The following is a 19,085-nucleotide window of genomic DNA, read 5'->3' on the forward strand; positions in this document are numbered from 1 at the left end:
TGTTTATTATGGCGGGAAGTTGATTTGCCTCATCAGAATAGATGATAAGGATTTTTATGAGGACCTACTGATCAAAAAAAAAAGGAGACTTAGTGAAATGCATATTTTCTTTTCATAGTATATATCTTTGTTACATTGCACGAACGAGAATAATAGGATTTTCGACAAATGTTTCTGTCTGCGTGACTTGATGTTGATCATTGTATAGAAATGTGTTGTGACTGCAACGCGACATGCTGTCTTGATAGCTGAGCTGATGACAGAGCGTCGAAAAAGGGAAGCGTCATATTAGGGTCACGGTGTCTGACGAATTTGGGTCTAAAAACTAAGACGTCTGTGACCTGTTGATTTTTGTCAACCGAAGAGTCTTCCGTGGGAGTCATTCGAATGATGTGGTGCCAGTCATGATTGTATTGGTTGACGAGGTCTGGCAGGATATCAAAGTATCGTTTAGTGTTATCTCTGGTGAATCTTTTCCACATGCGATTTTTGAGAGTTCTGTTGAACCGTTCGATGATGGATGAATTTATGATATTGTGTGTACTGTACAAGGTGATGTTAATTTTTGTAAGCCAGTCTGAAACGGTTTTGTTATAAAATTCAGAACCATGATCTGCCCATAATTTATTGGATTTGCCTTTACCCACAATTTTATCAAGCGCCTCAATTATATAATTTCCTTTTTTGTTTTTGAGAGGAATTTCCCCGGCATATTTACTAAACACATCGATGACCGTCATGAGATATTTAAAATGATCGTTGTGCGCACCGTAATCTCTCATATCGACGAGATCTGTCTACCATATGTCGTCTGGGGCAACTGCAATAACTTTGCGTTGTGGAAAATGCTTGTGTATGGGCTTATACAGTTCTTCTGCCAGTTCGAAAGATCTTCTGTTGTACTACGTACACCCACATTCAACTTATGTTGGGTGCCAATGATGCAAGAGCTCTACACGTTCTCTGAAATTTTTTGGTCTGATTTCTTTCAAGTCCCTCAGCATGACTCGATCGCATCCCGCTTTGTCATTGGAATGATCTCCGTAACATGTATTGTATCGCGATAGCATCAACACTGTTGTAAAGCTCCTGACCTGGCAGTAACTGATCGTTTTCATCCAGTTGTTGTTCAAGTGGGTTCCACAGTTCGGTGTATTTATATCCTGGCAACATCCATCTTCCGCTAGGTCTTGGAAGTTTTTCGATTCGAGCATGAACATCCATGGCTCCGCAGAGAATTTGGCATTGTCCGCAACATTTGTAGGTCTTCACAGCTCGTGTTGAGATCGCAATGTCAGCAGGGATACATTTGTTATACAGATCAACTCTACAATTATAGCAGTCACATTTCCGGTGACAATGTGTGCTTTTTTAGAACCACACACGACACACCTCGACTTGATCATGAGGGGATTATTTTTTGCTACCGCCTTGACCGGGTCGACATTCTTCATTTTGGCCTTGTACTTAAGACACCACGAGTTCATATTGATATATTAGGAATGTACATTAGTTTGGAAAATACTGTGTATTTTCTAGAGCCCAAATGGTCTCAACAGGGGTTTTTCCTTTATGCTTGCTCTGGATGTAGTCAATGCATACTCTCGCTGACGCCCTGAATTTGCAATGAGTGGTACACAGCTCCTTTGTGCGCTGGTTGATGCAAATGCACGACTTCATCGGCAGGAGGTAACCAAACAAATCAAGATACTTGACACTGCTGCGGTGGCGATCGTTGATGAGTGCCATGTCCATCATGATAATTGCGAAGGTTAATAACCCAGGTCTCGTCAGATGTAATGTTACCGGGAAGTTAGTTTTTAGAAAAGACGCCACGGAAATGTTTAACGTTGTTTACTAAAAGGTTGTTGAGGTCGATGGTGCTTAAAACCTTTTTATCTTTCTCATTCATTTACCACGAGTGGTTCCCGGAAGCTGGAGTCCTTTTCCCCACCGAGTTGTCCTGGCAGCAACGATCCAGAGATTCCTGCTAAAAGGGATTCGGTGGAGCCTCCTTGGTCAGATAGCTGTGACGCTGCCAGGTTCAGAACGATTACTTTTGTGCAGCTGTAAGTTTGGCGACTGAAGCGGCTTGACGTTGTGTCAGCATAAGTATGTATATCTGTCTGGGAAGTTCTCTGCCTGGATTGGTGGCCACTCTCCACGACGAGGTGACCTGAGCTGCAGAAAATTGCTGCATGTAAATTCGGTTCTGCTTGAAGTAGAGTTTCTTGATGAATCTGGTCAGCGCCAACTCGAGTTTGAACATGTGAGCCGTCAAGGGAGTGATATTGGGCATCCACATCGACAACCACGTCGGCGGGAGCTGTGGATCTGTGCATGTGCTGATCAGCGGAATCTCTTTTTACCACCTGCGTATGCTTCACTCCTCAGAAGACCACATGGATATCTCGACACATGCGGAAGATACGGCTGAGGCGAAGAAGCATGAAGATATCATGGCTGTTTTCGGTGTGAGCACGCCGAGCTGCAAATCCGACATTGCAAGTAGCTTTACGTACAATTTTAAAATTAGTCCTGAAATTAACTCCGTTGACCGTAACTGCATTGCCTACAGGAACCTCAGGAAGCATGTCTAAAGCGGTAGAGAACTTGGTATATCCATTACGGAATTCGTCAGACGTTGATCCAAAATGTACTGCATCACACACAACGATGACACCTTGATGAAAAAAGCCAAAGGAGTCAAGTAGCCTGTCACTTCCAGAATAGCTACTCACCATCATTATTTTCAAGCACTGCAAAGCCATATCCAATATTACTCAATGAGAAAGTTCCGTTCACAACGACACCACCTATCCACCATGCCCATCAACAGAAAACGATTACGTCCATTCGATGATTAGCAATACTCCACCGATGGCATTCACACACATGCACATGGATATTATTGCACTCAATCGGTCGGAAGTTGATCAGAACCAACCAATTTTTATATAGATCGGAAGTGGTTCAGAACCCCCATCACTCAGTAGTATATGTCCATGGGGACTGTATGCCACTCTTTTATTAGGTAGTGATCAATGTTGGCCCAGTAAACCCTGAAATTCCATCGATAAAACAATGTCTCTAAAAAGAAATTCACTTACAACTAGGATAAGCTCTCAAAAGATTCCTTTTAGTAAAACATAACTTACATTATTAACCAATCCTGGTTAGCCAAACCCATATATACTCTATTTTATATTCAGAAATTTCCAGGCTGGTTCCCATTTCTCCACATCATTAGTACCGTGTGTCCTACCACCCACTTAGGTGTGATGTCATAACCCCGTCGAAGAAGTTGAGGAACTTGTATTAAGTATCCCACTGACGCTGTTTTACCATTGAAAGCTTTAGAACTTATAATGTTAATTTGAAGGAAAAAATGTACAAAAAATAGAGGCTAGATTTCTTATCCATTACAACACACACACACGCCGCTGTTGTTTTTTTCTCTGCTGATCTAAGGTTTCCGTCACCGGTGCAAAAAGCATATCAAATTCGACCGATTGATGAAAATAAAATTTGTAACGTTATCAGAATATTCTGTTCAAAATAATATTAATTTTGAAAACACCGGATATGACGTTTTTGTTTTCAAGACTCACGATAAGTCGGTCTGTTCTGGACATAGCTTTGAAAAGATGTAATCTTAATCCATCAGGCCATGGAAATGACTACGGACTCATTCTGTTATCATTTCAGTTGAGTAATTAGGTCAGGTTTATAGCTGGTTTTTACAAAAATCATTGTAAAAATACCACAAAATGGCAAGAGATATTAAGCAAACTAAACTGATCTTGAATAAGCTATTACGTGGAAGAGAATGAATGGGGTGTAATCTGTTTATTACGTCTTGTTCATAGGGAAACAAATTACTAAACAATTTAGAAACAGACTATATGCTAGGGGATTTCTTGACAATCCCATTTTTGCAGCAAGTGACATGTTCTTGCAGATGATAAATTACATGAAGGACAACTTCTTCCAAAATTAGAAATTTGGATTAAGATGCAGTATTGTTACAAGGCAAACATTTCCATCTTTTAAATAATTTATTTATTTGTATGAATTTAAATACAAATGTTAAATAGGTTTTTTCTGGGTAACAATTTTCCCGCAAGATGGTATAGCCACTACTGACGTTTAGTTTCAAGACACTAGATTTAAACTTGCTATTCCAATGGTGCCGATGCCTTGCTCAATTCTGAGTGGATGTTGATTCACCCATGGTCTACACAATTAGCAGACATTGCCCCCTCCTCGGCAGTCTGTCAAGGGTGGATCTTGTGGTTCATTGATACAGCGTACATATTATACATATATTCTGTACACACGTATATATATATATATATATATATATATATATATATATATATATATATATATCTTGTGGATGAAACATTATTAATGTTTTTGTACGGTTTCCATGGTTTGATCAATATTTCATACTCAATTTTGCTTAAGTTCTGTAAATAGATTTGAACTGACAAGATTTCATATGAGGACTCATGTGATTTTTTTTTTGATGACTTATGGCTTTATTTTTGATAGGATTTTGATGAATGTCAGTATTAGCTTATATCATCATGCATTACCCACACATACGTTCTATAATAAGTATGATTTGCATATTAATGAGATCATGCATCCAATTGGTTAAGCTTGTTACCTCTCCAAATATGGAGACTATATTTCTCATCCGATTTTGATAACACTTGATAGATAAGTTTATATAATATATAATCAAAATTTTGGATTTTATTGGAAGCAGATATTTTTGCGTTACTAATTAGGTCTTAAAGTTGGGAAATAATTTTAATCAGTCTGTAAGAAAATAGTAAAATTGATATGATTTATCATTTACATAGGTTGTGTAGAATTAAGCCATCATGATGAGCAATATAAGGTCCACTTGGGACTTTTGTTTTACATTCTATCTGGATTTGACCAAAGGGGAATCTCTTGATAAAATACAGTTTTATGGTGAGTTTTATGACTTAAAGTGTCTTCCTCTTTTACTCTAGAATTTGGTTAAATACTAGATAGATAGATAGATAGATAGGTGGATAGATAGATAGATCAATAGGTGGATGGGTGGATGGGTAGATATATATATAGATAGATAGAAACAAGCACACAGACTTATAACAATAGTGTATTTGGTTTTGTCTTAGTTGGTTTTAATGGCACTTTCAGTACATTACTGGCTATATCATGCTGAGGATATAACAGCTAAGTAACCTCACAAAGGATACATCAATGCACTTGACCTTGGTGGGTGTCAAACCACAACCATTGCATGGAAAGTTCAATGCTCTACCAACTGAGCTACCATGGCTCTGCAGAGAGTCAGAAATATTAAAGATGAAATAAACCCAGGCTCACATTAAATTGTGAATAATTAAAGTTGACAGGTAAGTTATTCCTTTTGTAGTTGTATGGTGCCAATACAGACCTCATTGTTCAACATTTGAATGTCTTTAATTATTTACGTTGATCAGTGATTGAGAAAAAGACCATAATTCGGTTTTTGAATCTGTGATGCTGAGGCTACTTCATAATCTAAGTTAGATATGCCGTTAATTGGTAAAAGCCTTTGATTGATTCTGTACCTTCTGGACTATAAATTATACTTGATAATTTTGTGTACATTCTGTATTTTTCAGGATAACTATCTGAGCAGATCAGTTCTCTTTCTGATTCAGACCTATGATTTGTTCATTTATCAGGTATATTGACATATTAGGCTCACTGACATCTGTATATTGACATACCAGGTACATTGACATCTCAGGTATATTACATTGACATATCAGGTACATTGACATACAATGTACATTAACATATCAGGTATATTGACATATCAAGTATATTGACATGGCAGGTACATTGACATATCAGGTACACTGACATATCAGGTATATATACATTTCATGTATATTGACATATCAGATATATTGACATGGCAGGTACATTGACATATAAGGTATATAGACATTTCAGGTACATTGATGTATCTAGTACATAAATAGAGAAAATTAAACAGGAAAGGTAACAGACTGTTCTCAAAAGATAGATGCTCTGATCCCATAATATCATTACAGACTTCAGGATGACCACTTGTCTTACCTACAAATGAAAGGGAGATATTACCTACAAGATATTACCTACAAATGACAGGGAAGATATTGCATAGATGTTAATATGTCATAGACAGAAGAATCATTGTTTATTTTGTTTCGTTTAGCACCCACATATTTGCACATACAGTTAGATATTTATTTTGGGAAATTGAGGGCAATAGTAGATTATGTTCATCACCAGTTTAGCTCAGTTTCTTTGATATTAATACAAGGTGGCATACTTTGTACCTCATGTAATGTTATTTAAGAATTGAACTTAATATTTCACAGGAATGATGAAGCTTGAAAAGCAATTACCGATACTCTCTGCAAGAAGATCCTTATCATGGCAAAGGTATGTTTTTGTGTTTATTTTTAATGTAGCTTTAACACTTTTTGCTGTATCACTTGAATGTCTCCAGTGTGGTAGTTTACAGTGATGTCTAGCAATGGTGCATCAGTGTGTGGCAGACATGTAGCATCATGTCTCACCCAGCTGCATCATCATGAGACCAGGCTGACCAGTCCTAACACTAACCTCTTAATGCTTAGCATCATGCAAGGCAGCTTGTACCATTTGTACAAGTCTTTGGTATGACTCCACCAGGGTTCCAACCGATGACCTCCTAAATCCAAGGCAAACACTCTATTCGCTTAGCAAAGGCATTATTAATGCATAGTGTTTAATTGATTTTCTATCTTCATGATTCGTATAAAACATGAAGTTCAATTCTTACTACTATAAATAGAAATGAGTTTCAAAGAAATAAAAGACAGAATTTTAGTTTAATCATTGTTTACATACATATGTTGTCAAAATATGTATAATGGATGCATTAATACAGAAGTAGTTCTTGTCTGGTGTTATAAACTAATAAGTAAATGTTTTCTGCATTACATAATGTACACGTATTGTGATTGATTCAGAAAATAAAGAGAAAAATTCGTCATTAATGGTAGATGGTTAAGCATTTGTACGACCTTGCAATTACAATGTTGTATTCTAGTTACTCAGTTAAAATTCATTACAATGTATAGCTTCTTTTGTTTTCTTTTTACGTCATATTGCTAAAATATACTGAATATGAATATGTACCAAATGTGTTTATAATGTAGATATAACTAAGAAGATTTTTTATTTGAAAATAAAGTATTGCTTAAAACCAGTGTCAAATGCAAATGTGCATACTGGTAAATAGATGGCATTATTCAAATAAGAAAATGAAAACATGTGCATATCTATCTATCTATCTGTCTGTCTGTCTGTCTATCTATCTATTTTGCACGTCATGCTTTGCTCCCACTTCTTGCTGTTCAACTCTCACTTCTCCCTGATCTGTCCAACAGGAGAAGTCACTTCTCCCTAAAGTTGAAGTAGAACTTGACCCGTGGTTACATAATGTGTACTTATTGTGATTGTAACCATTCCTATTAATTGTTACAGAGGTTTGGCAGTACTGTGTAATTAGTATGATATATTTACTGTGCAGGTTGATTAAAAGTAATTATCTCTTCATCAGAAATAGAAAATAAATTCATCTTTTTTTAGTTTGTGGGGTTAATTTTTCAATATATTTCTGAGTTGTATTTTCTGATTTGCTTGTATTGCATGTATTAACAAAGCACACACATAAATGATGCATACATACGGAAGTAGTTCTTTTATGGTGTTTTGAACTATGAACTTAAAGTTTTCTGCATTACTTAATGTGATATTAACAAATTCAGATGCTTGTTAACAAAGGCATGGCAGAAACGTGTAATTATTGATCAAGATAATTATCTGTTCATCAGAAATAGGAGAGAAAATTCATTTTTGGGGGTGGGTGGAGGTAATTTTATTTCTAGGGTTGTATTACCTCATTTTCAAGGTTCTGTGGAAAGAAAGAATGTAATACTGATCTAAACTAACAAATTATGGAACCAATTAAAATAGGAATGGTCATGGGTCCAGCAAATTTGCATACATTTTGTTCAGTTAAATTGTTTCAGTTGTTTTTAATTTTTGTCCACTGAGAAGTAATTATAATGTGTTGACGTACTTACTGTCAGGACATGGCTTTGTTGGTACATCAATCACAACACGAGTCATTTTTAAAAATGTTGGTTGTGACATTCATAGTTTGTTATTATCAGTATACCCTCATTTTATAATTGGTCTGTGTGTATATCAGGCAGTAAGAATAAAACCATTCAGTACTTTTGTTATACACTGCATGTGTGTATTTCATTTTTCTTTTAGTTTTTTTTTTTTCCAGCTTTAATGTGATTTTTCAGCACATGATAAGCTACTGATGGCGACCCATATATTTGGTGGAGGATGACTCCTGGAAAGCCCTAGCAAAAGCTATTTACCCATGGGAATCTACTGGCAGGTTTTCTCACACACCCACTCTGGCCAAGCTGAGTCAAAATCCCATGTGGATGTTAGTGAGATGTTAGTGATACGTGAAGGCAAGCACCTTAGACCACTTGGCTAACTAGACCCCAGTAAGGATGTAAATCAAGCAGCAAGAATAAAGCGATTCAAGTACTTAAACTTAACTAAATAGTGCATCAAGCACGTACCAATCAGATGTCATGCATTTTTGTTTAATCTCGGTTTGAGAATTTGGACTGTATTAATCAGTTTACTTTCAGTTAAAAGGAATTAATGAAGAAGATCAATATCTAATAGAACACATTTTACTTTTCAGAATTTGGAGAAGAGCAGTACATGTTTGGAAAGGATGAACTGGCCAAAAGATAAGAGGAATATGAGGGGTATCCTCCAGTCAAAATTGGTGTCACTGGAAACGATTGATGATAAGACTTGAGGGAGGAGATATACAGGATCTAAGACCTTGTTTAGATTTGTGATTTAGGATAATTAGTTCATTTTTTTTATTCAGAAACTTCAACTTCTCTTTATTACATATATTTAAATAAACCTATTTTTTTTAATGTATTAGTTTTTCTACCACAAATCTTTCTAATAATTTTATATCACACAGCTCACGGTACATTTTGGATATTAGGAATATTGTAATAACTTTGTAAAAGTCATATGTAGTTGTAATAACTTTGTAAAAGTCATATGTACTTGTAATAACTTTGTAAAAGTCATATGTAGTTTATTATGTTTTATATTCACTTGCCTATAATGAATACCATTTTAATACAATTTCATGTACTTGACTATAGTTTTGATGTTTATACTGAAAAAATCAAATCACATGTAAACAGATCAATACTCATGGTAATCAATCATTAGGATCTAAGTGTAGTAGTAAAGTAGCATTCTGTGTCAGGGATTTCAGTTTTCCTTTGTACACAGTTATGGACATATTTTTACAACAAAGATACTTGATGACCCACGTGTGCTTATTTCTCTATGCACTGATCTTTACACAAAGATACTTGATGACCCATGTGTGTTTATTTCTCTATGCACCGATCTTTACACAACGATACTTGATGACCCATGTGTGCTTATTTCTCTATGCACTGATCTTTACACAAAGATACTTGATGACCCATGTGTGCTTATTTCTCTATGCACTGATCTTTACACAAAGATACTTGATGACATACTTGTGCTTATTTCTCTATGCACTGATCTTTACACAAAGATACTTGATGACCCACGTGTGTTTATTTCTCTATGCACTGATCTTTACACAAAGATACTTGATGATCCATGTGTGCTTATTTCTCTATGCACTGATCTTCACACAAAGATACTTGATGACCCATGTGTGCTTATTTCTCTATGCACTGATCTTTACACAAAGATACTTGATGACCCATGTGTGCTTATTTCTCTATGCACCGATCTTTACACAAAGATACTTGATGACCCATGTGTGCTTATTTCTCTATGCACCGATCTTTACACAAAGATACTTGATGACCCATGTGTGCTTATTTCTCTATGCACCGATCTTTACACAAAGATACTTGATGACCCATGTGTGTTTATTTCTCTATGCACTGATCTTTACACAAAGATACTTGATGATCCATGTGTGCTTATTTCTCTATGCACTGATCTTCACACAAAGATACTTGATGACCCATGTGTGCTTCTTTCTCTATGCACTGATCTTTACACAAAGATACTTGATGACCCACGTGTGCTTATTTCTCTATGCACTGATCTTTACACAAAGATAAGTGATGACCCATGTGTGCTTATTTCTCTATGCACTGATCTTTACACAAAGATACTTGATGACCCATGTGTGCTTATTTCTCTATGCACTGATCTTTACACAAAGATACTTGATGACCCATGTGTGCTTATTTCTCTATGCACTGATCTTTACACAAAGATACTTGATGACCCATGTGTGCTTATTTCTCTATGTACTGATCTTTACACAAAGATACTTGATGACCCATGTGTGCTTATTTCTCTATGCACTGATATTTACACAAAGATACTTGATGACCCATGTGTGCTTATTTCTCTATGCACTGATCTTTACACAAAGATACTTGATGACCCATGTGTGCTTATTTCTCTATGTACTGATCTTTACACAAAGATACTTGATGACCCATGTGTGCTTATTTCTCTATGCACTGATCTTTACACTTGTTCTTATTATCCGTATTTTTCATTATTTGATAAATAATGAGGATGTACTGAATTTAGTTCCTTTTGTTCAAGTGAAAAATTTAGTTTTTATATGAGACTATTTTTATTCATTTTAAAGATATTTTTTGTAACATAATGGTTATAGTGGCAATGAGATACTGCATGGTTATATTGCGACAACCATTTTCATTAGAAACAATAATTCTTTTTATGATATATCCAAATTTTAAATTAGACATTTAATTTTGAAACACAGTTTTTAAGTTGTTAATGATTGTATATTCACGTTTTCTTGAAGTGCCACCAAATTGTGTAAAGTCTTGCAGACAGTATTTATTAATGAGTGTAAGTCAGAGTAACAATACATATTTCAAATTGAATTTATTGTAACCCAAAGTAGAGAACTTATGATGACACTTGTATGTAATCAAGTAGATATTGATGCTATATTTTATTTGCATTGTGTGTTGGCTTTTGTCCATGATTATAGATTCTAAGGGTCATTTTGTAAACAATGTATTGCATAGATTATATTTTAAGATAATTATTACTTGTAGGAAAACAAGTTTACTTGGATCTAAACTTAGATTTGTTTTCCCCTCAGGAATTCTAAGTCTACCTGGTATTTGCTGTGTTCTTTACAATGGTTTTAGGAAAGGACCAGGCCTTTACAACTTAGAATGTTCTGGAAATGAACTTTTGGATCCTCATCCTGGTCCTCATATTGTGTCTTAGGTTTTTATATTAAGGTTGTATTGATAAAAAAATATTTATTAAGTTGAGACCAGATTTAATTTGAGAGTAAAGTTTTCTTTCATTTATGCATTGGAATTACAAAGTGCACCTTAATACTTCAGACTAAATCACTGTTTTGGTATTAATTTGAATTCATTTAGAGACAGTTTGAATTATATCATTGTGATTGATCAAGACTGTTAGTACATCAACACTATTCCAGACTATTGGTACATAAGCACATTCAAGATTGGAATTCATTCAGCACACTACTGGAATTCATTCAGAATACACTATACTGTTTTTTACTTATGATATAATTTGTTGGACTATTTGGGATGCAATTCACAATACTCTATGTACTTTTTAAATTTTCACTTTGCATTTAAGGGAAATAAATTATTTGTTGAATTTTACAAAACTTATTAGTTTTTGCTTTTTTCTGAAACTTAGTTTAAGACCATAGAGTTGCAACAATTGCTGATACTTGTTAACTGTAAAAAAATGTCAGTGTTGTATAAGACGGGTTAGATTAATCAAAAGAAAAAACTGTTGCAGATTCTGACTGCATCCATATTTAGGGAACGAAACAAATTTTGCATTTTAGTTGGGTTCCCCTTTTATGTTCTTTTATTTATTACTTTCCCTCCACCAAATAACTGTTGCTGCTGTTCTTAATGTATATATCATGCACTCCACAATAACATGATTTAAAAGTTTTTTATGTAAAAACTGTAACATTTTTGTATAAATATTTAAATGAAGTTTATCTGCACTAGACAAAATCTTGCTATGCAGTAAGCGTTTTTGAGATGATGAGATACTATTTTCTTGCACCATTATTACCCCCTACCCCCAGTTTTTCTTGCACTACTTGTTATGAGAAATGTTTAAAATGATCGTGACCTTTAAAATTTTTAATTTTATTATGCCCTCTCTACCATTAGTGGGGACATTAATTGTGTCCTGTCCATCCATCATTCTGACTACCATTAGTGGGGACATCATAATTGTGTCCTGTCCATCCATCATTCTGTTTACCATTAGTTGGGACATTAATTGTGTCCTGTCCATCCATCATTCTCTCTACCATTAGTGGGGACATTAATTGTGTCCTGTCCATCCATCATTCTCTCTACCATTAGTGGGGATATCATAGCTGTGTCCTGTCCATCCATCATTCTCTCTACCATTAGTGGGGACATCATTATTGTGTCCTGTCCATCCATCATTATGTCTACCATTAGTGGGGACATTAATTGTGTCCCGTCCTTCCATCATTCTGTCTACCATTAGTGGGGATATCATAACTGTGTCCTGTCCATCTATCATTCTCTCTACCATTAGTGGGGAGATTAATTGTATCCTGTCCATCCATCATTCTGTCTACCATTAGTGGGGGTATCATAGCTGTGTCCTGTCCATCCATCATTCTCTCTACCATTAGTGGGGACATCATTCTTGTGTCCTGTCCTGTCCATCCATCATTCTGTCTACCATTAGTGGGGACATTAATTGTGTCCTGTCCATCCAGCATTCTGTCTACCATTAGTGGGGATATCATAACTGTGTCCTGTCCATCTATCATTCTCTTTACCATTAGTGGGGACATTAATTGTGTCCTGTCCATCCATCATTCTGTCTACCATTAGTGGGGATATCATAGCTGTGTCCTGTCCATCCATCATTCGCTCTACCATTAGTGGGGACATTAATTATATCCTGTCCATCCATCATTCTCTCTACCATTAGTGGGGATATCATAACTGTGTCCTGTCCATCAATCATTCTCTCTACCATTAGTGGGGCATTAATTGTGTCCTGTCCATTCATCATTCTCTCTACCATTAGTGGGGATATCATAACTGTGTCCTGTCCATCCATCATTCTCTCTGCCATTAGTGGGGACATTAATTGCATCCTGTCCATCCATCATTCTCTCTACCATTAGTGGGGATATCATAACTGTGTCCTGTCCATCCATCATTCTCTCTACCCTTAGTGTGGACATTAATTGTGTCCTGTCCATCCATCATTCTCTCTACCATTAGTAGGGACATCATAAGTGTGTCCTGTTCATCCATCATTCTCTCTACCATTAGTGGGGACATCATAATTGTGTCCTGTCGATCCATCATTCTCTCTTCCATTAGTGGGGACATTAATTGTGTCATAACTGTGTCCTGTCCATCCATCATTCTGTTCATCCATACTTATATCCATCCATGCAGAGAAGTTTGTTAGCATGATTTTTCTAAAATAACCTGATGTAGTCAAGTTTGGTTTTCATGTTTTTATTCATGTCACATGATCTGATTTGATGTTTCGGTAATTACATTATTAATATTGCAAACATTTAGAAATATTTGACTTGTCTTTATTGACAAGATTCTTCTCAGCATGAATAAGCGAAATCCAAATGAGGTTGCATTACATATCTGTATTTTCCACATTACAGCGAGGAATGTTTAACAGAGTGGAAGGAAAGAGTGCCAAATTTAGCAAAAGGGGTATATTTGTGGCATGAAAGGGCACATTTGTGCAAAAAAGACATTTTTGTCTCAAAAACATGATGTCAGTGATAAAATTTCACATTTAATCTGTCTGGAAGCAGAAATAAAAAATAATATTTATTAGTAGATTCGACATTAAATAAGCAAGAAAATAAGGGGGAAATTTGAAACAACAACTGATTTAAGGTGTTAGTGATATAAAGAGAGGCAGATGCGAGGGCTCTTGTAGCGCAGAGGTGAAGACTAAATGAGTGTAGAGGGTAACAAAGCAGTCACTGAATGCCGAAGGTTGTTGTTAGGTTTATATTTATAGGTATAGCATATACATCAACATTTATAGGTAAGAATTATTGCACATCATGGTAGATTGTTGCTGTAGGGTTTAACGCCATTTGTCAGCACAAGATAGGCTATACATGGCGGCCAGTATTAATGGTGGAGGAAGAACCCGGGAAAACCCAGGAAAGAACCACCGACCCACGAGAAGCTACTGGCAAGCTTTCTCACATACCAACGTAGAACGAACCCGCAACTCGAACCCACGCAGACAGAGGTGAGATGGCAGTGATCTGTAACGGTGAGCGCTTTAGACCACTCGGACACTCGCATCATGGTAGACACAGCTGGGATGAACAGACTAAAATACTGATTGAAAATCAGCATCTTCCTAAAGTACATTTTTGGACTAGACCTCTCTGGTGCCCTACTGGTTAGAGTGTCCGCCAATGATATGTAAGGTTGCAGGTTCGAACACAGGCCGAGTCATACCAAAGACTTACAAAAATGGTACTAACAGCTGCCTTGCTAGGTGCTTAGCATTAAGATGTTAGTATTTGGACTGGTTGGCATGGTGTCAGGATAATGTGACTGGGTGGGACATCATGCTACATGTCTGCAGCATGATGCCCCAGTGCTAGACATCACTATAAACCGCAACACTACAGACACTGTAGAGATATGACTGAAAAATTGTTAAACTATGTTAAACATCCAAATCAGGCACACACACTCGGGTGAAATTATGACCCTATGGTAAAATTTTCTATTATCAAAACTCATCGTTGATTTCTAACCCACTTCTAAAATGAAATAAAAATAGTTGTAACATATAGATCTATATGTATAGGTTTAGCATAAAGATGCAGATTTATAAGCAAAAATATGAAATACCAGAACAACAATGTTTGTTATTTTTGTAATAGTTCAATGAATTTTTAAAGCACCCATATGATATTTATTTTGTATGAATATTCATGTTGTTGTTTCAAATTAAGATATTCTTAAGTCATCACTTAATTATAATTCATTGCTTTAATCGTAAAATTTGAGAACAGTGTTTAGTTTATCATAATTGGACTGTTATAAAAGAAACAAACCTCACTTATAGTTTCTGATGAATACATCTAGAGGGAAAATAGAGAAATATGCTTCTTGTTTGTAAAGGTTTTAACTTAAGATTTATTGTACTATCTTTCCCAATAATAACAATAATAATAACAATAATGAATAATAAATAATAGCATTAATACTTTAATAATTAATCAGAGTAAATAGCATTTCTTTGTGTGTTCAAGATTTGTTTTCCCATCTAACCCTGCTTTGTGCAATTATCCAACATTTCAGACCTGGCATAGACATTATATTTACGCAGTTTATCCAAAGCAGAACATATTATTTTGTTTTTATGGAATTTTCCAAAAATCAGTCGTTTACAAATTTCATTTCTGCAAAAATAACTACACCTCTCCACCATCAACAATAATCAAACTTTATGGATGACATGCATTTGGGTTTAGGAAGAACACTACTAATTTCATATCAAAAAGTCAAAGTTGAAGGTCACTGTTATGAGGGAAGAATGTTTTCCATAAACAACACTAATTAAGTATTAACTGTAGTTACCAAGCTTTGTGGACAGCTTGTATATAGGGTAAGGAAGAGACCTGTACATGTTTGCATCAAAAGTTCAAAGGTCAAGGTATCTGAAACGAAAAGTGAATACTTATTTTCTAATAATTACTCGAGTTCTCCACTGACTACAGCTATCAAGTACATATGACTTGTCCTTGAGGTTACAAAACTTGTTTGATTTTCAGGCAAAAGGTAAAGGTCATTGCTACTGTGAAAAATAAAAGAAAAAATTCTGCACACTTGTTGAGGTCTCCACCTTCTTCAGCTACCAAACTTTGTGGATTGTTTTCATCACTTACGATAAAAAGTTTACTCATTTTGGAGTTCAGGTTCACTATGACTGAAAAAATGGTTCTGTAAATTACTTTTCCACCATCTACAGTTTACCAAACTTTGTAGATGGCTTTCATTTTAGGCAAGGAACAGATGCTTGTGCTTCCTGACTTCTCCATGTTGCATAAGTTGATACAGTTGGCAAATAAAAGAGATTCCCATATTTTCTGGTATTTCTATGTCATAGAAACTTTCTCTGGTTCCCAAAAGTATAGACACACATAAACCACACAGAATACTAGGGTTTGCAGTAAGTTTCTATAATTTTCTATGTTCTAGAAACATAACATTTCATGCTGTTAAAAATTGGCAATAAGCATTATCAAGTGCTAAAGCTTGGTGGGTAATGAGTTAAATATGTGCAGTTTTAGTGCCAATACATTGTTTTTACTCTTATTATCATTTTTTTTAAAACAATGGACAAAGTAACAGCCTGATATAAATAAAGGCGAACTGTATTCAGTACATTTCCGAAGTTACATGGTATTTATCGACACTTTTTTATCCTTCTGGACTGAAGTCATATGTACACAAATATAAACTGTAAGAACAATACAGTTTTTGCAGGTAACATCAAATAAAGGCATGCGACTTTATGTAATTGTGTTTACTCTCGTGAAGCACTGTGCCAAGAACAACCCTTTCTATGTTCTGAAGTTGAAAGCATAATATGTTATATGTATATATATATATATATATATATATATATATATATATATATATATATATATATATATATATATATATGATTTGTGGCGGAAAATTGTATTTGGTATCAAGAGCCACAGAGTTTAGTATGAGCTGCAATACTGCATAATGTTTTATTTCCATCTACTATATACACGTTTTTATAGCAGTATTTTTTTATATCCTTTGTCAACACAGTTTGTTAACATGATGTAGTGTAGAATGTATTCACACTTCCAGTGTAATTTCCAACAGAATTATTGTAGCATGATGTAGTGCTGTGTAGAATGCATATACACTTCAGGTGTAATTGCCAAACACAGTTTGTAGCATGATGTACTGCTGTGCAGAATGGAATGTATATACACTTTAAGTGTAATTACCAACATAATGTAGTGCTCTGTTGAATGTATAAACACTTATAGTGTAATTGTCTCTTAGCTTGACAACGTTATAAATGAATCAAAAAGATATAAAGATTTCATTGGTCAGCACATTGATGTGATGCCTTCTAATACTGGTGTGATCGCCATTTTCCTGGACAGAAGGTGCAATGCATGTACACCATGTCAAAGGGAAGTAACTCTTCCCATCAGTAGTAACAAATGTCAGCCTTTTCCTATGCAGTGTCTTTCATGTCATGGTCATGAATGCCATGGCTATCCTTTTAAATTACCTTTTTAAAATCCATTTTGAATATCATAGAGATATTTAAATATGATACAGGAGGCTGAGGTATTCACTTAACAAAACAATTCAAGGTTCAGGTTTGATTCCTAAGATTAGACAAGATGCTTACGTATTCTTGGCCAACCTACTTTACTTGACTTGACAAAATATAACCATGATGATGTTGCTGTGCCATAAAACACCCCCCCCCCCCCCAAAAAAAATACTGAGACATTAAATAAACATAGATCTCACTTTTATAAAATAAGTTATGCATTACAAATAATGTTACTAAGTAACCCCGTTAAGTAGCATGACAACTATTTTATATAACTATATGTACCAGCATTATGCATAGGCCTTGCCTACAGCTTTTATAGATGAAGACTAGATAAGTTATATATTGCAACACTCGCCTGTGTCTGCGACTAGAACAGTATTAATTTCTCAGTCTGTTTAAAGCAAATAACGCAGTTATATTTTTAATGAAAATACAGAATTATTTAGGCTTGTTACCCATCAAGTTGTGCCTCCTTGTGGAAAAATGAGTTTGATGCATGTGTGAATTGATAAAGCTAAATAACTGTGCATATAGTTGTGTGTATGTGAGAAAAGGAGCACATTAGGCATGTGCACCAAAGAGTAGGTGTGCATGAGTATTTTAGTATCTTAGAGAGAATTGTTATATTTTGTATGCATTCAGTAAATGCCCGTTGTGTATTGGTGTTCAGAGACGGTAAATTAATGTGTTTATTTGCTTTGTGCATGAACTAGAGAAAGAGGGATAGAGACTACATAAGCAGTCTCAATGGGTAAATCATAGCTTCAACCAGTCTGAGAATACAAAAACTTATGGGTTTATTTTCAGTTAGCTTACGAGGTACATGAAAATAAAATCTGTTGAAATTGAAGTTATTTAGGATTTCATTTAAGAACAAGCACATGAAAAGAAATAAAGTTGCACTGAATTCCAATGAGTCACTCATATCATTCAAAAGTTTCTAAGATTATGTACATTGTTGTTGTTCTTATTGGGTTTAACACCATTTTCAGCACACGATAGGCTATACATGTCGGACAGTATTAATGGTGGAGGAAAACCCCAGGAAAACCCCAGAAAGAACCACCGACCCACGAGAAGCTACCGGCAAGCTTTCTCACATATCCACATTGGCCGAACCCGAGTCTCGAACACAAGCAGACAGAGGTGAGATGGCAGTGATCCATGACGGAGAGTGCTTTAGACCACTCGGCCACTCTGGGCCCCAAGATTATGTACAAAATTGAATGCAATAAACATTATTTCATTACAATCCAGTACCTAGCATTTGTTAGAATATATAATTTAGACGTGATCTTCATATTTACAACTTGATATATATTAGGGGGAACAAATAAATGAAGTCATTCAGTTATACCAAAGTGACCTTCATAACATGCCAAGAATTTCAAGATTGCACAAGCAATGGTTGATTTGTAGGTCCCCTTTATATCTCAACCCACTTAGATACCAACAAAATTGTAATG

At 35.4% G+C, this 19,085-nt stretch overlaps 1 protein-coding gene and 1 long non-coding RNA gene across 2 annotated transcripts in view; one reads left to right on the forward strand and one right to left on the reverse strand.

The window, feature by feature from the left end:
• The window catches only part of LOC149774747 (uncharacterized), a 36,400-nt gene that overhangs the window by 5,833 nt on the left and 11,482 nt on the right, over positions 1-19,085 (reverse strand). The window contains exon 3 of the mRNA XM_089944998.1: positions 1,917-2,181. Coding sequence (XP_089801124.1) covers positions 1,917-2,181 — 265 coding nt within the window. The remainder of the gene's footprint in view (positions 1-1,916; positions 2,182-19,085) is intronic.
• LOC149774748 (uncharacterized) lies at positions 1,485-9,700 on the forward strand. Its single transcript, XR_016416753.1, has 3 exons — positions 1,485-5,735; positions 6,420-6,483; positions 8,825-9,700. It is a non-coding gene; the product is annotated as an uncharacterized LOC149774748 (long non-coding RNA).

This window comes from Sinohyriopsis cumingii, unplaced genomic scaffold (genome assembly GCF_028554795.1).
Source record: "Sinohyriopsis cumingii isolate HCF-2022 unplaced genomic scaffold, ASM2855479v2 utg000160l, whole genome shotgun sequence".
Classification (NCBI taxonomy): Eukaryota; Metazoa; Mollusca; class Bivalvia; order Unionida; family Unionidae; genus Sinohyriopsis; species Sinohyriopsis cumingii.